General features: G+C 44.1%; 2 protein-coding genes across 2 annotated transcripts; both read right to left on the bottom strand.

The window, feature by feature from the left end:
- Positions 1-604: 604 nt before the first annotated feature.
- On the bottom strand, positions 605-5724 carry LOC125410838 (keratin, type I cuticular Ha3-I). Its single transcript, XM_087909521.1, has 7 exons — positions 5346-5724; positions 4305-4387; positions 3610-3766; positions 1952-2113; positions 1735-1860; positions 1337-1557; positions 605-1153 (listed from the first exon to the last, which is right to left on the bottom strand). The coding sequence occupies exons 1-7, from the start codon at positions 5691-5693 to the stop codon at positions 1036-1038; spliced, it is 1215 nt and encodes a 404-aa protein (XP_087765647.1). The 5' UTR covers positions 5694-5724; the 3' UTR covers positions 605-1035.
- Positions 5725-15685: 9961 nt separating this feature from the next.
- On the bottom strand, positions 15686-22809 carry LOC125410837 (keratin, type I cuticular Ha3-II). The gene is made up of 7 exons (XM_087909520.1): positions 22429-22809; positions 19536-19618; positions 18547-18703; positions 17465-17626; positions 17248-17373; positions 16850-17070; positions 15686-16134 (listed from the first exon to the last, which is right to left on the bottom strand). The coding sequence occupies exons 1-7, from the start codon at positions 22774-22776 to the stop codon at positions 16017-16019; spliced, it is 1215 nt and encodes a 404-aa protein (XP_087765646.1). The 5' UTR covers positions 22777-22809; the 3' UTR covers positions 15686-16016.
- Between the last annotated feature and the right edge of the window lie 3488 nt (positions 22810-26297).

Below are 26297 nucleotides of genomic sequence, written 5' to 3'. Positions count from 1 at the left end.
ACAAAAATTGATGATTGATAGATAGATAGATAGATAGATAGATAGATAGATAGACGAACAGACAGACAATAGATAGATAGAAGAGAGAGAGAGAGATAGACGAACAGACAGACAATAGATAGATAGAAGAGAGAGAGAGAGAGAGAGAGAGAGAGAGAGAGAGAGAGAGAGAATCAGTTCCTCCCTAGGACCATGAGCCCTGCCCACCCCAGCCACTTCCCGCTCTGCCCCCTTGCTGCTCCTCGCTGCTGTCACACTGGCCCCTTCATGCTCACAGCCGCAGCTTTGTCCCCTCTCTTGACATGCCAGTGTCATTCCTGGAATGTTCTTCCCCTCTGGATGTTTCTTCTTCCCTCTTTTTAAGTCTCAACACAGATGTTCCCTACTGGCGAAACCAACCTGGACCACAGTCACTAACACCACCCAGACCTGGACCCACCTCCGCTTTCTATTCTCTTGGTGCTGATTCTGGCCCATGGGTGGCATCTAAAAAAGGCTTTTTCCTTGACAGAAATCACAGGCTCCACACAGGGCGTAGGGGTGAACGGGCTTTTCATGCAATGGGAAAACACTGGTTACTGTTGAGCAAAACAGACAGCTAGGATTTCCATGCCAGAATAGAGTTTATTGGAAGGACAAACAAAGGATTTGCATTGCAACTACAAAGACGAAAAGTGGGACAAAAAAACCACATTAAGTCCCACTTATGCTCTGCTTCACACGGGTGGCAACCAACTCACCCACGCTCAGTGGGACTATTTTCAAGTCACATTCCGATAAGTTTCATTAAAGTATAACATTGGGTATGTAGACACCTTGTGATGGGAGACAGTCTTTGATCCTATTGTCGGTTCCTTAAAAGACAGACTTTGCATCTCCAGTGCTCGAGGTTCAAGCCAGGAAGTGCTCTGCAGTCTGCAGCTGACCCCAGGACCCAGTCTGTCTTTGTCCGGTGTGGTTGCTTTTTGAGGTCTTAGGATGAGCTGGAGTTAAGTTGTAACTGGTACCTTTGTCCCCCTTCTGGCAGTGGTAACTCTAGCGCACGAAACTGTTGCAAGGCCCACACCGAGGTCTTGTGACACAGGGGTTAGAGACGCAGGGCCCAATGGGCTTGTCACATGCATTAGTTGTGGCGCAGGGATTGCAAGGGAGCCTGGAGAAAGAAAATCAATGGAGCAACTTAGAGCAGGGTGCATTAAACACACAGGAAGACACTGAAAAGAGAACAGTATTCAGACATGCCTTTGAATGTCTGCAAGCAGATGTTTGAAGGGATACATTCATTTTAACCAAGAAAACAACTCACCCCTAGAAGAGCCTTTCAGCCCATACTCACTTGCAGTCCTCGCTCTCCAGCAGGCCTCTGTACGTGTTGATCTCACACTCCAGCCTGGCCCGGATGTCCAGCAGCACCTGGTACTCCTGGTTCTGACGCTCCAGGTCAGCCCGGATCTCACCAAGCTGGGACTCCACGTTGGTGATCAGGCACTGCACCTGGGACAACTGGGAGCTGTAGCGAGCCTCGCTCTCTGTCAGTGTGTTTTCCAGAGAGTTTCTCTGTGGGAGGAGAAGACAGAGGCTGTCAAACAGCTGTCCCCTCTAAAGGTCCCTGCATGGCCTTGCAAAGGAGTCACAGCCTTCAAGAGCTAGGAAGAGGGCATTGCCCCAAGGGCATCGCAGTGACTCTGCCTCCTGACTCCACACTGCTCAGCAGCAGGTCTGGATACTACACACCAGGTTGTGCTGGGCCTGCAGCTCGATCTCCAGGGCGTTGACTGTGCGTCTCAGCTCGATGATCTCTGCCTGGCAGGACTGCAGCTGCTCTGAGCTGGACACCACCTGCTTGTTCAGCTCCTCGGTCTGCAAGAGGCAAAGGCAGAGACAGGCTCAGACCCTGCCTTAGAGTCCTGGGGGACTCAGTTCCTGGGTGGCCATGAACTCAGATGCCCACCTGTGTGGTGAACCATTCCTCCACTTCTCTGCGGTTGGTTTCCACCAGGGCCTCGTACTGACACCTGGTCTCATTGAGCACGCGGTTCAGGTCCACAGTGGGAGCAGCGTCCACCTCTACATTGAGGCGGTCTCCAAGCTGGCAGCGCAGGGTGTTGACTTCCTGGTGGGGGAAAGAGGAAAATTTATGATATCAGAAAAGGTCTTGATGCTCTCCTTGAGAGAATACAGTTGGACTGCTGGTGCATGTGATCATTCTATAATATCCATTCCCTTCCTTCCCCGCATCATTTTCCCCATGGTCAGTGACACAATCTCTATTCCCTTCCATCCCAGCATCCTTTTCCCTATGGCCAGTTATTGACTGATTCTTTTTCTGCCCTTCATACCCAACATAATACTTCTTATCTAAAGGGATGTGGTCAGTTCACATCAGAGCTGAGACATAGCTGAAAACCATTTAATTTCTACTCCGTAACAGCCCAGGTCCCAAGTCTTGCTAGAATATCTCACTGTATCCTTAAGTTTTTAATGTAGTAGACAAAGTCTAACTACAAAGAAAATAAAGAATATTTGCTTCAAAACCTGTCAACCTTGGACAAAAGAGCCTTAACTCGCAATGTGTTGGTCCTGCCAGTGTGAATTTTCCTGAAGGAAGTTGAACATCTATACATTTTTCTACTGATCTCTAATGGAGCCAACAGAACTTGGTCCCGACCTTGCAGAGCCTTGAAACAGACTTAACTTGTATCTCATCTTTATCACTCTCATATAACTTCTAGAAGCCTCTAGAGCAGTTGTTCTTAACCTTCTTAATGCTGCGACCCTTTCATACAGTTCCTCATGTTGTGGTGACCCCCAACCATAAAATTATTTTTGCTGCTACTTCATAACTGTAATTTTGTTACTGTTAGGAATTGGAATATAAATATCTGATATACAAATGGTCTTCGGTGACCCCTGTGAAACATCCTTCGACCTTCCCCAAGGGGGTCACAACCCACAGGTTGGGAACCACTGTTCTAGAATATTTATAGTCTTCCTCTTTTTTTAAAAGAAAAAAAAAAAAGAATGACTTCAGAGGCTCTCAGTGCATAGTGGAAATTTGGTGCATAACAAGCTCTTCATGAGTGTTAGCTGTCACCACATGCAGGTTCCGGGATTTATATTTTGCTCATATCTGCTCCCTGTGTGCCAGCGACTGGTGTGTACTGGGGAGCACTTTACTCCATGTTTCTGCCAAGCAACACAAAGAGCAGGAAGGGTTTTGGATGAGGATGAAGAGCTGTGGTTTGAGTCTAGCTCAGCCCTCTTGTTGTGTGGCCCTAACTTACAAAACAGAGAATCTTAGTGGCATCCACATAGGCTCTCACCTGGGAGTGACAGAGGCTCCAATTGCTGCCTTGGCTCTGACCTTCCCTTGGTCCTGACTGAGCTAGCCAACTTCCTTTATTCTTGTTCCTGCCTCTAGCAGAAAATCCTAATCTCCTATCACGATTTTTTTTTTTAAGATTACTCATTCTCTACAAATCCTTTTTTGTTTAGAGAACATCTTTCTGGGCTAATTGAGGTTCAACCCACAGCTCCTCCCATAGCCTGTGGCAGTCAGAAACATGTCCTAGCCAGTTCGACCGTGTACTTCACTTTGGGAAACTTCACCTGCTCATGGTTCTGCTTGAGACACAGCAGCTCCTCCTTCAGGGACTCCACCTGTGCCTCCAGATCAGACTTGCACAGGGTCAGCTCGTCCAGGATTCTGCGCAGGCCATTGATGTCCGACTCTACCAGCTGCCGCAGGGACAGCTCTGTCTCATACCTGCAATCACGGGAGAATTAGGGACAGACTGGGTAGGAATATGCCTGGCCTCGACTCTGCTTTGGTTTGGTTTGGTTTGGTTTGGTTTGGTTTGGTTTGGTTTGGTTTGTTGGATAACTAGGAATTAAAGATACTAGTTTTTACAACCATCTCCCTCCACTTAAGTTATCAAGACCCAGCAGTAGTTCCTAAAGGCAAAAGCACCGCAATTGCTTTCACAATGCCAGTGAATCTAAGGAGACAAGAGCTTGTAAATTCCGAGGCTTCCAGAAGGAAGGCACCTCCCACATTCTCATTGAGTTCTGTGCCTAGTAGGAGACCGTGCTACCCCAGACACACAGTTCAATGGAGTTGAGATTTGGGGTGGAAACACCAATCTACAATGGGGAAGAGGAGGGAGTTCAGGTCTAAGGGAAAGGCCTAGGGGAAATCTTGGTCAGTATTTGTCTGTGTGGACAGCAAACTAAGGGGAAGGAGAGAAAGGAGATGGAAGACACAAGCAAAAAAGCCTGCCCCCCTCCACCATCTGCCCACTCACTTGGTCCTGAAGTCATCAGAGGCCAGCTTGGCATTGTCGATTTGCACTACCAGCCTGGCGTTCTCAGATTTGCCACACAAGATCTAGAAGTTATAAAGTGTAATAATGTGAGCTTGGTTCTTTTCATCACCAGAAATCCTGTTGATTTGTTTGTATGAAAACATCAGAATTTTTTAAAAAAAAAATCATAGTATATCCTGTATCTATTGAAAGTTATCCATGTACAACAGATGCTCAAAAATTATCTGAGGAAGTAAATCTGAAGACAGACATGCAAATACACCAAGAAACATTAGCATATGGTCTTCTTTCCCTTTCTTAATAAACAATAATGAGAAGCTGATTTTAAAAATCTATTCATGTTTGTGAAAAATGGCTGCTATTTGGTTGGTATAGCTCTAAGAGCTAAAAAAAATCACACTGTTAAGAAACTTTCCATCAAATGGACAAGATAAACACAAAGCAGCAGGTGTAGGGGCCTAGGCAAGGGAGGTTGTTACAGTCTCATGGCCATCCTGGATGACTTGGTACCATTTTTATCTTCTGTCCTATCTTTCTAGGTTTAGCCAAATACACTAGTTCTCCACTGGATACTGTGCACCAAGGGAATCTAGGGGTGTCCAGGTCAAAACAATGGGGTCAAGGTTATAAGGTGAGGAGGGCAACCAGAGGTCAGAGCATCCACACACTCAGTTAAGGGAGAAAAACATGGTCCTTTCTACTCGGTGGTTTCCTTCTTGGGCTCAGTTCTTTTCTCTTACCTCAAGGGAATATTTTCAAAGCTCAGAAGCACCCAGAGGCCACTCTTAGTAATAGTGGGGAGTTATCTAAACTTCTATAGCTCCACCTCATCTAATTTATGCCAAGATTCAAAACTAAGAGTTTCCAGTATGAAAATAGATGAGTCCTCCAGAAAAATGTTTAAGAAACTGGAAATATGGGTATCACATTTTTCCACCATAACAAGAGCTCAAGTCATTTCTGTGTATCAAATGTTCTGACAACTTCCTGTTAGGGATACTGTGATGCCCATCCCCTCACCTTCTGCTGCAGCTCCTCGATGGTCCTGAAGTAGGCCTGGTAGGCAGGGCACACCAGAGGGTCCTGCTGCTGGTTCCTCTCCTGGATCTGACGTTCCAGTTCTGCGTTCTCTCTCTCCAGCTGCCTCACCTTCTCCAGGTAGCTGGCTAGGCGGTCATTCAGGAACTGCATGGTCTCCTTCTCGTTGCCATTGAAGGAGCCCTCACAGAACCAATTGCAGTTGCCGATATTGGCAGGGATGTTGCAGGCCCCGGGCAGGGTGCAGCCATGGCAGCTGTTGGGTATGCAGGGCCGGGAAGAGCAGCTGGTGCGGCAGCTCAGGGCAGGCAGACAGCAGTTGTATGGCATGGTGTTGGAGGGAGTGAGGTGCCTGGCTGAAGACACAGAGTAGATTCTTCAAGCCTCAGAGCTGTGGACCCACTTCCTCTGGTGAGCATTTATACTCATCCCAAAGAGGGTGTGGACACATAGGGTAGTCCTTTTTTTTTCCTTTGGCTTTGCTCATTTAGTGATGGTCAAAGGCTTCCCCATGCATTTGTTATGCTTCTCAGAAGATTCCCTCACCTCATAAAAGACTTTACTCGGGCTTCTCCCTCAGTCAGGACTCCTCTACCATGCTGTGCATCATGAGGTAAGAGCTTCGTGGTATGACTTCAAAGGACAAGACTCATGAAAGGCCCGGCCTTCATTAATAAGGTGTGGCAGGTCGAGGGACAGTGTTGCCATTCCATGAGGGCCCTGACACTTCAGTGAGCCTCTGGCTCTGCTTGCTGAAACAGAGAAACAGAATTCTTCCTAGGTCCAATTTCCAAACGTCAGGTTCATGGTTCTCAAAGAGAGGACCAGATGCTAAAACAGTCTAGTTTCTTGTGACATGGATTCTAGACACTTCCACCAACCAAATTACTGATAAACCTTGGATCACGGCTTTACTCAGCCAGGGCACTAGAGTGGAAGGTGGACTAGTGATACTGGCAGAGGGTACTCACACTTGTTGGAAGCCTGCACAGTTCCCAGACAATGCTGGCATTTCTCACAAATCTTAAACCTTGGCACCCTCTGCACGGGTCTCCAAGGCAAATGATAGCATCCTCATTCTACAATGGTAAACCAAAGTATAGAAGGTAGGAGATCGGGTTATGCAGCTGTGTATCTAACATCAGTTTCTATTCTTTTCATCATTTCTCACTGCTGTTATATAGACAGCCCAGTTCCCTTTCAAACCTCTCCTCTGAGCTCTCCTCTTGCTTCACCCTGAGCATGACGTTGTCCTGACCTGTGTGTTTATCTCTCTCTATCTCTCTGTTTGTTACATGATGGACATATTGAGTCAGTAGGGGTCAAATAGATGAAGACACTAATAGGAAGCAATAAGCCAAGGCAGGAAGCAACAAGTAACATATGCAAGGTTTGAAAATTGGGGAGAGTAAGCGTTCACAGACAAGGATCTGAGCTGGGGTAGAGCATGGTGTGGTGTCTAAGAAACAGAGAAGGTAAAAGGGGGATATCTGGGTGGTATTTGGTGCAAACACAATAACTCAGCAGGGAAACCCAGCATGGCGGAGGACCTCGAGCAAGTCTAGGTGTCAGTGAAGGGAAATGACAGAAAAATAGCATCTATAGATGCTACATCCATATGCCACCAGTCTTCTGTGGAAGAGCTAAGGGGTTTGGACCATCCTGATATCAACACCCTGTGGTGTGATTAAAGTTCTGAGATACCATTTCCACAAATGTTTGCCGGTTTTAGAAAAGAGAAGGAAAAGGTTAAATACAGACAGACCAGCAAGGAGATTATTATGCCAGTCCAGGAAAGCAGCAATAAGGGAGTCAAAGCAGTCAAAGGATAGAGTGAACGGTAGGGATGATAATCACAGATATGGTAGTAATTGGGGCGCAGGTGTGAGAGTTATGAAAATGGACAAGGGGAAAAAGTATAGAGAGAAGAGCAATAGCTGAGGACCAAACTTTGGAAATTCCAGAGAAACAGAGAAAGGGTGAAAAACAACGAAGGGAATGAGTTTGCAGCATCCCAGATGGACAAGGAAAAAAGCTTATCAAAGATGAGGTTGTGCGGTGTTGTAAATGGAGTGGCAGGCTGTGTTCTCACCACCTGGCTTCAGGCTAGCTTTATACCCAAAATAATTACACAGAAACTGTATTCATTTAAACATTGCCTGGCCCATTAGTTCTAGCCTCTTCTTGGCTAACTCTTACATATTGATTAACCCATTTCTAATAATCTGTATATCACCACATGACTGTGACTTACCAGAATGAGTCTAACCTATGTCCATCTCGGAGAGGAGAGCCATGGCGTCTACCTCACTGCCTTCTTCCTCCCAGAATTCTGTTTTGTCTACTCCACCTATCTAAGCTGCTGTCCTATCAAAAGGCCAAGGCAGTTTCTTTATTTAACCAATGAAAGCAACACATAGAAAGAAGACCCTCCTATATCAGTGCAGACTGGACAGATGGGTGTCAGTAAGATGCTTACCACACAAACATAAAGATATGAATTTAGATCCCCAGCACCCGCATTTGCAGCTGGACACAGAGACGCACAGCTGCAATCCCAACACTGGGAAGATGAACACAGACGATCTCCGAGACTCTCAGGACAGCTAGCCTAGTCAGTTAGTGAGTTCAAGGTTCAGTGACTTCATGTCAAACAGTGAAGTGGAGAACAGTTGAGGAAGACACCCAGTGTCAACCTCTAGTTCATACAGAGAGAGACAAGGACAGAGACAGAGAGAGAATGCATTGCGTGAAAACTGCCAAATACATCCACAAGATCATGAGTGCACAATCAGGACCATGGAGAGGGTGCTGGGTGAATCAAAAAGTCAGGACCCTCCTTGTGTCACACAGGTATGCCTACTGTGTACAACACCTGTGTTCATAGAGGGACATCCACACTGAACTTTAGTAAACTGAGTTCTCAAACATGCAGAGTGAAGATGTCCATTCCATAGAGTCTTTCCACCATATTGCCTTTGTACGCTTCATTACAAAGTGTGTGGGCTTTGGTCTCAATGATCACAGTTTTATACAGTATTTTGACCTTGAAAGATAATTGCACTTGAAACAGTTCAGAGATGCCGAGCTTGTTTGAACTCCATGACTCACAAAAGTTTGTGATTTAGGAACAATCATCCAAGAAGCACGTCATTGTAGACAGCCTGTGCATAAGGCACCACTTCTACTCTGTTAAGAAGAGCATTATTTGATACTCAGTCAAGGGGGATGCCTTATCAATGCAGAGGAAGGGCTTCTCACTGTCCTCACAGCAGGTGACAAAGTAGACCTCAAAGAGAGATACTCCCTGAGAGATCCAATCTCTTCAGCTACAGCTGCACCTCAAAGTCATCTGAAATCTCTTCCACCTCCTCACGTAAACCCCAAATGCCAAGACGGTCCAAAGAGAGAATGGAAATCTTGAACAAGAAGATGCCAGGGTCTTATGATCTTTTTTCCATACTTCCCTCTTTTGCTAGTAGGGAAACTGAGCCTCAGCATAAAGAAATGATTATTTGTAATCTTATCACCGGCACCCTAATCCACTGATCCTCATTGCTTTCCCAGGTCCATCAACACACTACAAATGGATAATTTCACAATCTCATCTGACATAACCTGGAACCGGAAATCAAATGCAGTAGGGGGATGGGGCAAGAAAAACCATGGCTTACACATTTTCTGTATTTATGTACTATTGATGAATTAAAGGCGTAATGATAGAATCGAGCAATATCAGATTTTCTTGGTATCTCTTTAAGCTAAAATGTTCTTTCTAAGTTGGCAGTATAATTATATCCCAGAAATTTAGATGCAACAATATGCTATTGGCTATAAAACTTTATCTAGTTGGTTTGGAGTAACTTAGAATGGTAATTGGTTAAGCAATGAGACCTTACTCCACAGTAGTACACACAACCCCCTCCACCAAAAAGGTACACAGAGATAGCCATAACAAAATCTGTTTGTATATTACCTTAAAAATTATAGCTGGTAAGCCAATAAGATGGCTCAGTGAGTAAAGGCACAATAATTATTTGTCAACTGTGTTTTATAAATGTAATTTTATTAAGATTTGCTCTGCAGACCTTCTTAGAATTTTAGGAGTCTGTACACTGGGTTTTAGTTTGGATTTTTTTCTTTTTACCAAATGACAAATCCACTTTTATAAAATTAAATGGATCTCTAAATAGTTTTGGTGATATCTAGAAATTGATGTTCATTTTGTAGGATGTTTGGTGAAGAGCTCCATGTATCCTTCTTTCTATTCATTTTTGTTGAGTGCTACATTTTTCTCTACTTCCCTACCTGCCTCTCCCCTCCCCTTCAACCCTCCCCCAAGGTCCCCATGCTCCCAACTTACTCAGGAGATCTTGTCTTTTTCTACTTCCCATGTAGATTAGATCTATATATGTCTTTCTTAGCATCCTCATTGTTGTCTAAGTTCTCTATGATTATGATTTGTGGGCTGATTTTCTTTGATTTATATCTAAAAACCACTTATGAGTGAGTACATGTGATACTTGAATCACATGTATCCTTTTTTTAAGATAAAGAATATACATTTCCTTGTTGACCATGTCCTTTGCTTTACAGAAGCTTTTCAGTTTCAGGAGGTCCCATTTATTATTTGTTACTCTCAGTAGCTGCGCTTGTGGGGTTATATTTAGGAAGTGGTCTCCTGTGTCAATGAGTTCAAGTTTACTTCCCACTTTCTATTCTATGAGGTTCAGTGTGGTTGACTTTATGTTTAGGTCTTTGATCCATTTGGATCTGAGTTTTGTGCATGGTGATAGACATGGATCTATTTTCATTCTTCTACATGTTGATATCCAGTTATTCCAGCACCATTTGCTTAATTTATATGCTTTCTCTTTTTTATTTTATATTTTTAGCTTTTTTGTCAAAAATCAGGAGTTCATAGGTGTGTGGATTAATATCTGGGTCTCGATTTGGCTCCATTGGTCCTCCTGTCTGTTCTTATGCCAATACCAGGCTGTTCTCAGTACTGTATCTCTGTAACAGAGTTTGAAGTCAGAGATTGTGGTGTCTCCAGAAGTTACAGAATGGGAAAAGATCTTTACCAACCCCATATCAGACAGAGTTCTGATCTCCAAAATATATAAGGAATTCAAGAAATTGGTCATCCAAAGAACAAATAATCCAATTTAAAAAATGGAGAACAGAACTAAACAGAGAACTCCGAACAGAGAAATCCAAAATAGCTGAAAGACACTTAAGAAAATGTTCAACATCCTTAGCCACCAGAGATTTGATTTAGCCATTAAATCAAAACAACTCTGAGATTCCATCTTATACCTGTAAGAATGGCCAAGATCAAAAACACTGATGACAACTTACGCTGGAGAGGACGTGGGATAAAGGGAACACTCCTCCATTGCTAGTGCGAGTGCAAATTTGTATAGCCCCTTTAGACATCAATGTGGCAATTTCTCAGAAAATTAAGGAAAAACCTTCCTCAAGACCCAGCAATACAACTTTTGAGTATATAGCCAAAGGATGCTCAATCATACCACAAGGACATGTGCTCAACTATGTTCATAGCAGCACTGTTTGTCATAGTCAGAACCTAGAAGCATCCTAAATTCCTCTCAGCTGAAGAATTAATAAGAAAAATGTGGTACATTTACACAATGGAGTACTACACAGCAGAAAATAATAATGACATCTTGAAATTTGCAGGCAAATGGATGAATCTAGAAAACATCATATTGAATGAGGTAACCCATACTCTGAAACGTTCTATATACTCACTCATAAGTGGCTTTTAGACATAAACCAAAGAAAAGCAGCCTACAATTCACAATCCTGAGAACCTAGACAACAATGAGGACCCTAAGAGAGGCATACATGGATCTAATCTACATGGGAAGTAGAAAAAGACAATATCTCCTGGGAAAATTGGTAGCATGGGGACCATGGGAGAGGGTTGAAGGGGAGGGAAGAGGAAGAGAGGGGAGCAGAGAAAAATGTATAGCCAAATAAAATTAATTTAAAAAAGAAAAAAGAATATACATTTCCACATCACCATTCTTCTTTCTTATTTTTATGTATTTGGTCATTATTTTATGTACTAAAGTATTGTTAGCTTTAATGACTAAGCATTATTTGTAATAAAACCAAATATATCATGGCTATCTCTGTTAAAATTGCATTTATTGAAGTCAGTGAGATAGCACAGCAGGTAAAGGTTGAAGTTTGTTGCCAACCTACCCACCAAGTCCACATTCCTGACATCTACATAGTGGAAGGAGAGAATTAACTCCTTTAAGTTATCCTCTGAGTTTCACATGTGTGCGCATGCACACACACACACACACACACACACACACATAATATATAAAAATGTATTAAGGCCAAATCTAATTTTAAATTAATAATAAAATGTTCTTATTTTCTAAAAGTCTAATACTAATTTTAAAGCCCAGCTGATTTATTAAGCATCAGATTAGATTGGATAACGACGAAAAGAGAATAGGTGAACTAGAAATCATAGATGAGGAAATTGTCAGCATATCGCACAGGCTTAAAAACAGAAAACATTAAAGAAGAAATGAAAGGCAAGCTATGAAGATCCAAGATCTACTTAAAGGAATCCAGAAATGATGGATGAAGGACTCAAGAATAGCCTTCCTCCTTCTGGAAGACATTTGTTAAACTGTTCAAAATTGATAAAGAAAACCAATGTCTCTAGAGATTTATTTTCAAAAGCTTACAACAATGCTTAGATGCATGGATTCAAAATGCTCATAGAAATGTCATAAGAGCATCTGGAGGTTCTAGTGTCTAAAGACAACCTGTACCCATTCTTCACAGCTCTGTCTCCATTAGCATCATGGGCCTGGCAGCTGAGTGGCAGTCCAGTCCATCTCAGCAGCCAGACTACATCAGCAATCCTATTTTTCACAACCTGACCCTTTCACAACACACCACCAATTTCCTATACATTGGAAGAACCCAGGTGGCCAGTGGATGGTCCAGTTCCTCTGTCTCTAACACCTCAAGGTGGTGGCTAAGATACCCTGCGTGGATTCAAAAACTAAGATGGTGTGAAGGTTAATCTTGTCATCGTGGTGGGATTTAATATCAGCACAGAAACAAATCTCTAGGCATGTCTGTGAAGAATTCTCTAAATTAAGTTAAATGTGGTGCGAAGGCCGACCTTAAATATGAGTGCTGCAATTGTGTGCATGGGGGCCCTAGGCTGACTAAAAAAGGAGACAGCGAGTGCAACACAGCTGTGCACCACTCTCGGCCTCCATGGAGCTGTGAGCCAAAGCCATCCCTTCCTTAAATTACCTTTCTGAAGTACTGCGTCACAGCAAGTCACACAAGGAACAAGACCGAAGACCATGCTCCTGTAACTGTCCTGAAGTTTTAACACAAGGCTGAGCGAAGTCCCTGCTAGCTTTTTCATAGAAATTGACAAACTGACTAAAATACGTGTGGGAATGGAGTCAAATGGTCAAAACAGTCTTTGAAAAGAAGAACAAGGTACTGGAGGCGTTACATTTCCCGACTTTCAAACTTACTACAAAGCTGTCTTCAACACGGGTACCAACACAACTGAGAGAGGAAAGAACAGTGATTTTGATGAGTAATGTCTAAGTAACTGGGCAGCCACATGAAAATAATCAAGCTTGGCCTTCGCTTACATCGTAAAGGAGCAGAGCGTCTGACATGGCTATGCAATTTCTACAATCCCGGGGCTCATGACATAGAAGGGAGAGAATGGTGAATTCGCATCCTGACAAGGATATACAGAAGGATCCTGTCTCAGAGGCTAACTGTAAGAAATCAAGCTAAAAATTTTGAGGAAAAAAATAGGCATAAATCTTTTATATCTTGGGTTAAGAAATAGTCTCTTGCTGGGTGGTGGCGCCACACGCCTTTAATCCCAACACTCAGGAGGCAGAGGCAAGCCGATCTCTATGAGTTAGAGGCCAGCCTGATCTTCAGAGTTCCAGAATAGCCAGAGCTACACAGTGAGACTCTGTCTCAGAAATAAATAAATAAATAAACAGCCTAGCAAACAGAAAGAAATAGTTTTTTATATAAAACACCAAAATCACAAGTGATACAAGTAAAATTCGGAGACTGGAAGGATTGCTCAGTGGTTAAGAGCACTTCCTGCTCTTCCAGAGGACCCAAGTTCAGTTCCCAACTCCTGCTGTGGGAGGCTCACAACCAATACCAGCTCTAGGTGATCTGACACCCTTCCTAGCCTCCACGAACACCTGCTTTCATGCACGCACACACTCATGCACACATACACAAGATTTAAAATAATTTAAATATTTAAAACAAAATTAGATTGGACTTCAAAATTTAAATCTCTTCTATAGCAAAACATATTTTATTTTCATCATGAAAATGAAAAATGAACTTCTGAAGGGGAAGAGCAACATTTATAAATCATCTGCTGGATAGGAACCCTGTGTCCAGAATGTTAAAAGCTCATCTACAACTTAAAAGACAAGTGAGCCGGGCTTTAAAACCCAGGCAATGGATCTGAGTAAACATTTCCCCAAAGATATATAAACTTAGGCTACACACACATGAAAAGAAGTACGACTCCATGAGTCATCAAGGAAATGCAAATCAAAACCACAGTGAATGCTACTTCACGTGCACTGGGATGACCTGGGCTTTGGCTGTTGTTGTCTTACGAAAGGGGAAAACACAGGTGTTCCTGAGAATGTGCAGCCGGAACTCTTGTATTCCGTCGGTGGGAACGACAGCTGGCCCAGAGACAAGGCCAGCAGTTACTAGGTTTGTGAAAGTATACAGTTAACACAATCCAGCAATTTCATTCCTGTGTATCGATACTTCAAATAACTGAAACTGTATGTCCAAGGAAGGTGTGCAGACTCACAAATGAAGCCCCAGGATGAATGCTAAGCCAGCTTAGACTGTGGAATAAGACAGTACCACAGTAACAAAAGGGGGATGAGGAGATGACTCACATGGTAGAGAGCTTGCTAAGTGAGAATCCATGTTCAGATCCCCGGTACCCACATAAAACAGCTGGAGGGTGAGTCGTGCCCATAATCCTAGCACTGGGAAGTCTAAACAGAAGGGTTCCAGAGTTCCACTGGCCAGTCTACCCAAGTGAGTGAGTCCTAGGCTCAACAAGAGACCTCATCTTCAAAACTAAAATGGAAAGCAAAAGAGAAAAATAGCCAGCATTGAACTCTGGTTTCCACAAGTGCACGTACAGGCATTTATACCTGTATGCACACATGTTCCACAAGGTAATACACATAGAAAGAAGGAAGAGAGGGAAGGAGGGAGGGAGGGAGGAGAGAGAAAAAAAACTCGTGTCCATAATCAAACTTGAACCCAAAGATTTAAGACAATGCTACTCTAATAACCCAAAATTGAACACAATTCCAAAACCCAATTCTCACAGTACATGCTATATTTTGGAGAATGGGTTGATCTAAAGACACTAGATTATACGAGAGCAGCCAGTCACAGAATATCACATATCCTATGATTCTACTCGTATTACCAGACTTAGGGTCACACACAGAGCCCCAAAAAGCCAGTTTTAACTACCCATCTTCAGTAAATCCAATTAAATCAGCTGTATTGCTAGGAGAGAGAGAGAGAGAGAGAGAGAGAGAGAGAGAGAGAGAGAGAGACAGAGACAGAGAGAGAGAGACAGAGAGAGAGAGAGAGAGAGAGAGATTCATTCAATGTGATCATATTGGGAAGAGGGACAAGGAGATCCAGTAATGAACCCCAAGAGCTTCTTCAGGGTCTGAAGTCCAATTTTAAGTAGAAAGCTGAGTTAAGCATATTGAGACAGTGTAGATCAAAGTATAGTCCTGCCTATCATTGGTCCACCATTGTTTTGGCTCCACTCTCATGCAAGGCTCTCTGACAAGTTGCAAATCTCTTCCCAGGGAGAAAATTTTCCCCTCTGGTTTTAGGCTATCTCTTTTCCAGACATGAGATTCATGGGGAAATTCAGTTTCTTAAGCCCATTGTGTTACAGAATTCCTTTTAGTAGTTTAGTAGATTCTAACTCCTATCCTTGTCTTGTAGTGACTTAGAAAAGAAAATAACAAGAACTCTGAAAGTGTTAGCCTGTAATGGATGTGTTTATCACATTCACATGAGACCTTTTGCCCATTTAATGCCAGCCTGCATGGATGCTGGCACTCGCTGTGTCTAAGGAATGATAGGACTGGACAGGGTTGAACCATAAAGTCCCCTTATGCTTTCAAGTGGCTTCATAGAAACCACACAGAGAACAAATACTCTGAAAAGAATGGATACAAGTGAAACTCACATCTGTTTGCAATAGGAAAGTTTATTAGGTTTGGGGGAACTGCAAGAAAAGATGGAAGAGGCAGAGAGACCCACAAAATACCTTGTGTGACCCCTCCACAGCTCAGGTCTCTCAGACCACCAGAACACAAGTGGTTGGTCATGAAGAGGCCCTGGATGAAGATGGCCCAGTAGACCTGGACTCAGGACCAAACCACAGCACCAGGCCCATGCTCTCTTTCCAGACTATGATTTGTGCAGTGCTGGCTGTGAGGTCAGAAAGGCTGAGCTAATCCATCAGTGGTCTTTCTGTCTTCATGCCTTCATGCAATCCTCCTGCTGGCCTTGGGGTGTTTAGCAGCCAAATGTATTGCAGGGGCCACATCGGGAGCGTGTAACACAAGGGTTTGTGACACAGGGTCCAATGGGCTTCTCACAGGCATTGGTGGTGGCGCAGGGGTTGCAGGGCAGCCTGGGACACAAGATCATTAGAGTCAGCATGAGAAAGGAAATTTTCAAAAAGCGGGGTTGGCTAAAAACAAGAAGCCCATTCTCCTCTTTAGACAACAAGTCTTGTTCAGATCACTCCTCTACAGAGTTCAGGGACAGTGGTAGCAGGGAGAGGAAAACACTGGCGTTGGAATCAGGCCTTCTGTTTAACCCTGGGGACACAGGGACGCCACTTCAACCTCTCAGCCTCTGCCTCAAACTTAGAGCATGGCCTTGGTGATGTCCACCTCACAGATAGAAACCTGCCTGAGCTGCCACTTGGCCTGCTCTACTTATTATTAAGTCATCTTCCTTGGAGATGCTCAAATGCAAGAAGATGGTTATAGTGAATAGAATCCCTTCCCCTGAATGCTTCTAAAAAGGATTCAAAGCAATAGTAGACCTACAGTTTTGGTTTAATCAAAGCAATGACTGCTGGAGTTTCCTATTTCCTTTCCATGTCAGAAACCACTTGTGAAAATAAAAGGAATTTTACCCATCAGTCAAAGAATCTCCAGCCTCGTGACTATTTTTTAGGACGTAAAGTATCTTTAGTCCAGGTCGTACTGGCAACAAGCACCTTATACCAGTCTCTAGGGATGCCCTGGTTTCTGACCCGCATCCTCCAAGTCACACTATGACTCCTAAGGTACTTTATGTGTGGCTCACAGTGGTGGATACACCCTCCAGGAACTCACTTGCAGTCCTCGCTCTCCAGCAGGCCCCTGTATGTGTTGATCTCACACTCCAGCCGGGCCCGGATGTCCAGCAGCACCTGGTACTCCTGGTTCTGACGCTCCAGGTCAGCCCGGATCTCACCAAGCTGGGACTCCACGTTGGTGATCATGCACTGCACCTGGGACAGCTGGGAGCTGTAGCGAGCCTCGCTCTCTGTCAGTGTGTTTTCCAGAGAGTTTCTCTGTGGGAGGAGAAGACAGAGGCTGTCACACAGCTGTCCCCTCTAAAGGTCCCTGCATGGCCTTGCAAAGGAGTCACAGCCTTCAAGAGCTAGAAAGAGGGCATTGCCCCAAAGGCATCGCAGTGACTCTGCCTCCCGACTCCACACTGCTCAGCAGCAGGTCTGGACACTACACACCAGGTTGTGCTGGGCCTGCAGCTCGATCTCCAGGGCGTTGACTGTGCGTCTCAGCTCGATGATCTCTGCCTGGCAGGACTGCAGCTGCTCTGAGCTGGACACCACCTGCTTGTTCAGCTCCTCGGTCTGCAAGAGGCAAAGGCAGAGACAGGCTCAGACCCTGCCTTAGAGTCCTGGGGGACTCAGTTCCTGGGTGGCCATGAGCTCAGATGCCCACCTGTGTGGTGAACCATTCCTCCACTTCTCTGCGGTTGGTTTCCACCAGGGCCTCGTACTGACACCTGGTCTCATTGAGCACGCGGTTCAGGTCCACAGTGGGAGCAGCGTCCACCTCCACGTTGAGGCGGTCTCCAAGCTGGCAGCGCAGGGTGTTGACTTCCTGGTGGGAGAAAGGGAAAGGATGGACCACAGAGCTAAGGAGGCCTCTGTACTTTAAGAAGCATCCTGGGAGTGCACCTTTAATGCAAAAGACTTTAAAAATATGGAAGCCTGTCAGAAACAAGTTTATCATGAATGCTCTTTAGAGGAAAAGAAGTTTAGCGTAAATATAATGAGAGTATCAAGAACTGTGGTGGAGGAAGGATTGCATCGAAGTTAAAAAACCTGAGTTCAGTGGATGGAAATCCACCCCTGGTGACTTGATCTGAGTCCCTTCCCTCATCTCTGTATGAAGATTCTTTGGATAAGTTATTGCTAATATTTTTTTGGAACTCTAAGATTCTGCCATTCCCTTCTGGTTTTGTATTTGTTGTGTGATAAGTGATTTGGAATTGTTGCTACTTAAATGTAGAGAAACTGTTAAATGTTGTCCATTCTGCGTCCTCTAAGGTCATATCCTGTTTGTTAGAACTGTTTCCCCCCTGGGAAAGGATCTGATGCAGCTGATTCCTCAAATCTCATTCAACCATGTAAGTTTCTTCTTTTCTCCCATCTTCTCATCCACCCATCCGCACACGCACCCGTCTACTCGTTTGGTATCCATTTGCCTGGACTTCACAAAGGACAAAAGCCTTACTTGTCTCTTTCTAAACTTCATCATTGATTTGATAGGTACTCAGAAGCAAACAGAATTCATGTGAGTCTTGGGCCATGCATCTGATCCCATGTGAACACAGATCAACCAACCACACTTCCTCCTGTCAAAGAGATCAACCTGGGCCCCATTGCCCAATCATCTCCCAAAACTAGCTTTTATTCAACTAGCAAAAACCATTGCATTAATCTCGTAACCCAACACCTACCTTCCCCTGCTGAGAGGGATCTTCAGTACTGAGATGTTAGTGACCGGGACTTCCTTACCTCCTCATGGTTCTGCTTGAGACACAGCAGCTCCTGCTTCAGAGACTCCACCTGAGCCTCCAGGTCAGACGTGCAGAGCGTCAGCTCATCCAGGATCCTGCGCAGGCCATTGATGTCTGACTCTACCAGCTGCCTCAGGGACAGCTCAGTCTGGTACCTGCACACATAGTCAAAAGTCAGAAGACATCCATGAGGAAGAGCTTACATTTGGATAACCCAGTCAAACCCACCCGACTTTGAGTTTGTTCCATTTTAAATGTTCTGAAAAAACAAAAAAGCATCAGTGTGGTGAGGCGACCTGTCTCCCTCCAGGACCCACAGAGAAGGCTCTGTGTGTGGTGTCCTCCATTGTTCCCTGCATTGGTTCTAAGAATCCATTCACGAGTTGCTATCAAGGAAGTCTACCGTCCCTATCCTCTTGGGTTGCTACACTTCCCAATTCTGCTATAACCTGTCTTCCTTCCTTTCCAACTACCCTGAGGATCCTGAAATTCAAAGTCACTTAGATCCAGCTTTGTCATTAGATGGCTGGAGGTGGATTCTTTAATCTCTCTGAGCCTTGATTGTAAAAGGAAAACAAAACTAACACTTTATTGTTTTGGGCTGAATATGAAAAATGATACTTGTGAGATACTGTTACAACTCTTATAAGTCTTTTATGGGACCTATATAAGGTTGCATAGAAGATTCAAGAAGATTATGATTACAATCTTCCTGAAAACACTGATTAATTCACTGAAAGAAATGGCTTTTGCCTCTTTTTATGACATTCTAACTCCTTTGGGATGTAATGATAATTACACTTCTTCCAGAAAGACTTAAAGCATAGACCCTCAGCTCTCAGTGAAGAGACCTTGGCTTTTGTTCTAACTCTAACCCAAGTCACAATTGCACTTAGAAGCTGTGTCTGGCACAACCCTGGAACAAGGAGTCCTTGCTTTGAACCTCAGTCTCTCCCTAGGCTGCTCTGGTCATTACAAATGTCTTACTTGGTCCTGAAGTCATCAGCTGCCAGCTTGGCATTGTCAATCTTCACCACCAGCCTGGCGTTCTCAGACTTGCCGCACAGAATCTGCAGAGGATCGATTGTGGCATGAGTTATGTTATTATTCTCACCCAGTTGCTCCGTGTCCTTTCAGACCATCGCATCAGGTACACAAGCATGTGATTCATTCAGTGAACCATCGCGTGAAAACCTAAGGTATGTAGCCTGGATATCAGAGAGCAAGAGTACAATTTGAATGTCATTGCTCCTTCACCCACAGCTGGTGGGTACAGTCAGGACTTCTGGGGCTTCTTCTAGTGTTCCTGTACTGGGTAGAACTGAGTGTACTGGGTAGTCAACCCTCAGGTCAGGTGACCAGGGATCCCTGTATGTTAGGATGAAAGCATTCTTGGACACTAAAATGAGGCACGTGCAGATAATCAGGGCAAGGCATTTACCCAGTCACACCACCTCCATTGGAAAACCCTGTTGACCCTGTCCACTCGCTGGCACCGTGCACTTGCTTTAGTTGAAATGCCTTCCCCCACCTAGAGAGCACCGTGTAGAGGCCACATCCCCTCTTTTTCCAGTTCCTCCAAGTGGCCACTTCTTCCACGTACACTATCTGTTCTCCATAGCTCTTCTCACAACCTTGGCTGTGGTCACTCTTCCCCACACCTCTCTACCCTATGAAGCTGTGATGTCCTGCTGGAATGAAATTTTCTTTCTCAGCATTTTACCCCTGACCCCTACCCTAGCACTCTGCCTAATGCTCACCATCTATGAGTGAATAAATAATGATACTCAAATTGTACTAATCCTTTCTAGCGTTCACTGTGTCAGGAGACAGCAGACAGACAATTCCCTCCACAAACCAATGGCTTGCACAGTCAGACATGCAATCCTATTTGTTTGGGACTAAAAGAGAGATTAAATGGTAAAGTGCTTGCTTTTCAAAACAAGAACCTGAATTCAATCACCAGAACTCAAGTTTAAAAAAAAATAATGGCGTAGTAACCCTCACTGACATGCCCAGCACTAAGGAGACAGAGACAGAGTCCTGTGGCTTGCTGACCCACCTCCAGGCCAGTAGATGACCTTGTTTCAGGAAAAAAAAAACAGAGGTGAATGGCACTTAGGAATGGTACCAGGTTGTCCTTTGCCCCCCCCCACACACACACACGAGGACTCATACACATATCAATAGGCACCCGCAAATATATATGCACTACACATAGACACAAACAGAAAAAAAATCCTGCTAGTCTTTTAAATACCACTTTGATACTGGTTCTTTTGAGGATCCTTCCAATTTCCACTTTTTGTGGCCTCTACTCCTGTCTTCATAGCCCTGTATTTGTATTGCCATTTGCCTACATAGCTGTTCTAGTGAATGGTGTGTGTGTGTGTGTGTGTGTGTGTGTGTGTGTGTGTGTGTATGAGGCTTCTGGAGTTGGTGGTTTTCCTGGTTTACCAAAGCTGTCTTTTAAAGTATTTGCAAAGAACTAATTCAGGTGCACTGTATTGTTTTAAAATGTTATAATCTGTCTGAAAGCAAGAAAGGGGCATCATAAAAACCCTTTTAAAATAAGCTATTCAGCTGTCTCTGTAGATTTCTCCATCATGATCTTGGCCTTTGCTAATATATTCCCTCCTCCTTCCCTTTGACTATGGATTCCCGCAGAGCCCGGCCTGGTGCTTGGTTGTGGATCTCTGCATCTGGCCCATCAGTTACTGGATGAAGGCTCTATGATGACAGATGGGCTAGTAACCATTCTGAAGGCCAGTTCAGGCGCTCCCTCCACTACTGCTAGGAGTCTTAGCTGGGGTCATCCTTGTGGATTCTTGGGAGTTTCCCTAGCAGTAGGTTTCTCCCTAATCCCATAGTGGCTCTCTCTGCCAAGATATCTCCTTCATTGCCCTCCTACTCCATTCCTCTACCCCTTGACCATCGCATTCCCTCATTCCCTCCCTTTTACTGCCCTCCTTGTTCCCCGTTTACTCAGGAGATCTCATCTAATTCTCCCTTCCCAGGGTGATCCATGTGTCCCTCTTAGGGTCTTCCTTGTTACCTAGCTTCTCCGGAGCTGCAGACTGTACTCTGGCTCTCCTTTGCTTTACATCCAGTAAACCACTTATAAGTGGTTATGAGTGAGCACATACTGTGTCTGTCTTTCTGAGTCTGGGTTACCTCACTCAGGATGGTGTTTTTCTAGTTCCATCCATTTGCCTGCAAACAGAGACAGCTGAACCAAGCTCATGGAAACTCATGAACTCTAGACCAACAGCCATGAAGCCTCAATGGGACCAAATTAGGCCCTCCATATGTGAGAGACAATGGTGAAGCTTGGACTCTCTGAGGGGTCTCTTGCAATAGGACCAGGATCTATTCCTGGTGCATGAGCTAGCTTGGTGGAACCCATTCCCTTTGGTGGGGTGCCATGCTCAGCATTAATGTAGAGGAGGGACTTTGTCCTACCCCAACTCAATGTGCCAGGCTTTGTTGACTTCCCATGGGAGCCCTTACTTGTTGGGAGGACTGAAAAGGTGATGAACTGGGGGAAGAGACAAGGGAGTGGGAGGGAGAACTGTGGTTGGGATTAAAATGAAATTTTTAAAAATTAGTTAAAAAAATAAAAATAAACTAGTTTTTCTAGTTTGGGGTAAGAAGTAATGTTTTTTTAAAAAAAAAAACTCAGGCTAATTTAGCACTAATACTGAATTTGCATAGTTCCATTATGGTGATTCCAAAAGGAGTTTTCAAAGACATATCTTTTTAGGCCAATGAATTCTACATCACTTCTAACTGTAAGCAGCCTTATCTCTGTTCTGACTTCATTATGTTCAATTGGAATAAATAATTCATTCAACTGACATTATAACGCTCATTCCCTCACCTTCTGCTGCAGTTCTTCAATGGTCCTGAAGTAGGACTGGTAGGCAGGGCACACCAGAGGGTCCTGCTGCTGGTTCCTCTCCTGGATCCGACATTCCAGCTCTGCGTTCTCTCTCTCCAGCTGCCGCACCTTCTCCATGTAGCTGGCCAGGCGGTCATTCAGGAACTGCATGGTTTCCTTCTCATTGCCATTGAAGGAGCCCTCACAGAACCAATTGCAGTTGCCGATATTGGCAGGGATGTTGCAGGCCCCGGGCAGGGTGCAGCTGTGGCAGCTGTTGGGTATACAGGGCCGGGAGGAGCAGCTGGTGCGGCAGCTCATGGTGGGCAGGCAGCAGTTGTACGGCATGGTGCTGGAGGGAGCAGAGCGAGGAGAGTTGGCTTCTACACCTGATGTTCTGTCTCTGGTATAAGGCCTGGTCCTCTCCAGAGCTTTATATCCTGTCAGTGGTGGGTGTGGTAAGCATGTAAAACATTTATTTCCCTTTTGCTCTCATTACCAATTTTCCATTTGTTATTTTGCCACCTTGCATGAGTCCTTTAGCTCATAAAATATTTTACTTTGGCTTCCTGCTATGTCAGGACTCCTCACCAATCACGCTGGTTAGTTCAGAAGAGCTTCATGGTTTGGCTTCAAAGCAACCAACTTTGCCAACAGCAGCACTTACTTACTGGGCATTAAGTTACAGTAGCTTCTGGTCCTCAGATTTGGGGGCACTTCTGATCTCCTTCTCCTGAGCTTAGGAAAGGGCTGTGTCTTATTCAGCTCAGTGCAGTGTCTGTGGGGAAGACCATCTGAGCATCTTTTTTGGAAACCAAACTGGTTAGTAGAGAATCCCAAAAGGAAACATCAGAAAATACAACCCGGCTCAGGGCTGCCATACCATTCAAGTGGGTGGGGACAACACTGTCCTCTTCCTAGGGAGTTACAGAAGTCTCTTGGGGTCCATTTGGGCTGTTGTGTCCTCATAGAAATGCTTAGAAAACTAACATTTGGGGGTAGCTAGTATTGAAGTATTTGTACACAATGTGGCTGTAATTGACTCCTGCTTGCTTGAGTGCCTACTTGGTACCAGACACTGAGTGAGTTAGGTAGCTCCTATGCATTAACTCCTTCAAGAACCACAAAGCCTTATAAGAGTTTGTAAGGTGGCCTCAGACTTTTCCCAAGATCCTAGAGTCCCACTGTGATTGAACCAAGATCAAACGCAGATTTCCCTAATTCCAGTGACCATGTTCTCACAACAGCATGGAACTCTCTCACTTCCAATAACTTTGCGATAAGATGGAATAATGTGTGATAGACAGAATTCAGTCAAACTCAGCCACTGCCTGGCAGTGCTTCTCCCCAGCCCTACTACCCATCAGTATGAACCGAGAACTAAGTCTATTCTTCCTTTAAGAGCCCAAGTCATTTCTATTCTAATGAAAGTCTACTTAACAAGACCACATCGTTCCCACTAGAAGTTGGCGAGAAGCCAACCCCTAGTCAATCTAGTGCAGAAACACCTGAGCCTAGTGATCCCTCAATGCCTGCACCTGTCACGTGCTAAGGTGACATCTCAAGACCACCAGCACAGTCTGGCAAACACATCTTCTGCTTTTGTGCCTTACTAGATGGAGTTTTGAGCAGTTGGGATTGTATGTCTAATCTATCCGTGTCCCAAATACAAAAGGCATTCTTGAAGTTATTCTTCTTGGAAATGCTGAGCTAATTCCTATCACACAGTTAAGGCTCAGATTCTCCTTCTTTCAAAGGTATGCTGGGACCCTACTCTTTTCGTTATTCTCATGGAAGACATATTTTAAGGCCGCATCTAATTTTGGAGCCAGCCAAATGTTATTTGAAACTAAACCTGTTAAGTGAATGCTGAGCCATTTCTTTAATGGGTCAGAAACAAGTTGTGACTATAAAACAATAATGTGTATTTTCTTGGATGATTCTGAAAGTCATTTCCAAGGAAGAGCTAGCTTCAAGCGTGGTTCTCGACAGAAAGCAAGTTGTAAGCAAATGGATGTTCTTTTAAGGCTATTCTTTCCTCATGTTCATAGCCTCTGCCCTCCCACATAACCCTACTTGTAAATGGTTCTACCGTGACATGTGGATCAGGTGTGCTGATTTATAATCAGTACCAAGTTGATCAAAGCCCAATTGGATGAGCTCACACAACCCAGAAAATAGGTGAAACTATTAATTTTTAAAGAATCTTCCATTCTTCTCTTCTTCTATATTAACAACATCAAAAGACAAAGATCCCAGACAATGCTGTTTTCTAAAAAGAAAGGATAGTGTGTTGTAGACTAGAAAATATGTCCATGAAGTGTGTATAACTATTTCTATAGCTTCTGCCTCAGTCAGAGTGGAATAATGCATGGAAAAGATTATTATATTCAAAAACACATGGTAGAGTTAGAAAAAGACACACATTCTGGGTGGAGGTAGCTGCATTTGCTGAACAGTGATGTGGCTATTATATAATGAATGGCTGAAAGGGCGTGGATCTGTTAAGAAAAGAAACTAATTTCAGTTTGTTTCCTAGGAATTCTTAGAAGTAAGCATTTCTCATTGGTTCCATTTATTATACACTGTGTGTTCTCAACTTTACATAAATGATGATATTGTCCCTGGCCAATGACCCTTCAATAAACATGATGGGAAGATGAAATCCTAACAACCAGAAAGGTTTTATAGCTACCTGTATCATTGTGTCAGACGCTGTGGCTGAGGCTTCTGGTTTCAAGATGTGAGCCAACGGCATCTGAGGTTTAAGGACACTATTCATTATAGAAGCCAAGGTTATTTCCATGCCATAGATCACACACAAACTCAGCAGTAGTATTTAACCGTGGAGTGAAGTCAGGGCAAGTCTTTTGCTGGAGCCACCTTTCCTGTCTTTAAAGTCATGAGGAAACCTCCCTTCTCTTTCCCAATGTCATGTCCATGATGGTGAGAATTTACTGTTTGAAATTCTCATCCGGACATAGCATATGAAAGATGTGTTCTTTCGGAAATGCAAATCATACATTGGGTTCCTCACAAATTTATTTATTAGATGTATACAAATGGCAGTGAGAAATCGTGAACGGCAACACTAGGCAAGCAAGAGGATTTCTCATAGCAAAAAGCAGTCCAGTTTAAGAACAAGAAGGTCCAAGTTCACCCATGCTATGTTTTAAACTCTAGAAGAAGGTGCAACAATCCGAAACAACATAACTTAATGGTTTTACTTACTTATTGTTATCATGTGTGTGTCCATGAGTGTAGGCACACACACGTGTGTGGAGGTCAGACAACAACTTTCAGTCGCTATTTTCCTCCTTCTACCTCTGTGTGGATATCAACTCATCAGCCTTGCATGGTAATCACTTCACTAGCTGACCCATCTCATCAGCCCTAACAATGGTTTTATTCTACCTGGGATGGCTAGATTAAGGAACCCTGAGGAGAAGAGGTTAAAATCTGCTGTGTAGAGTGTTCTACAAGTCGAGAGAAACAGCAAACGCAGATAAAGCAGCTTGGGGCTTAGTGTGACTGCATGGAAAACTTTGCATTACACTCAGTGTGGAGTGATAATTTAAGGTGAGCGTGAAGGAGCTATGAGGCTATAGCTTCTTTCCCCAGCATCCTACAGACCATGCCCCTTCGCAGTCTCCAGTGAACTCCCTCTTTGTATGTCCAATATGATTCTCCTCTCATTTGATCTGTGTTCTGTTGGCCATGCCCTCAGTGGAGTTCTTGGCTTATTTTGATTCTACGTCACCTAAGCTGCTCCTCCAATTTCCTTATCCAGAGGTCCTCATAAACCTGAAAAAAAAAACAAGCTGTGAACACCATGTTGGGAATTTTGAAGCACACTATGTCAACTCTGT

This window comes from Myodes glareolus, chromosome 9, assembly GCF_982192425.1.
Source record: "Myodes glareolus chromosome 9, mMyoGla1.1, whole genome shotgun sequence".
NCBI lineage: Eukaryota > Metazoa > Chordata > Mammalia > Rodentia > Cricetidae > Myodes > Myodes glareolus.
This window is presented reverse-complemented; position numbering and strand designations above follow the sequence as displayed.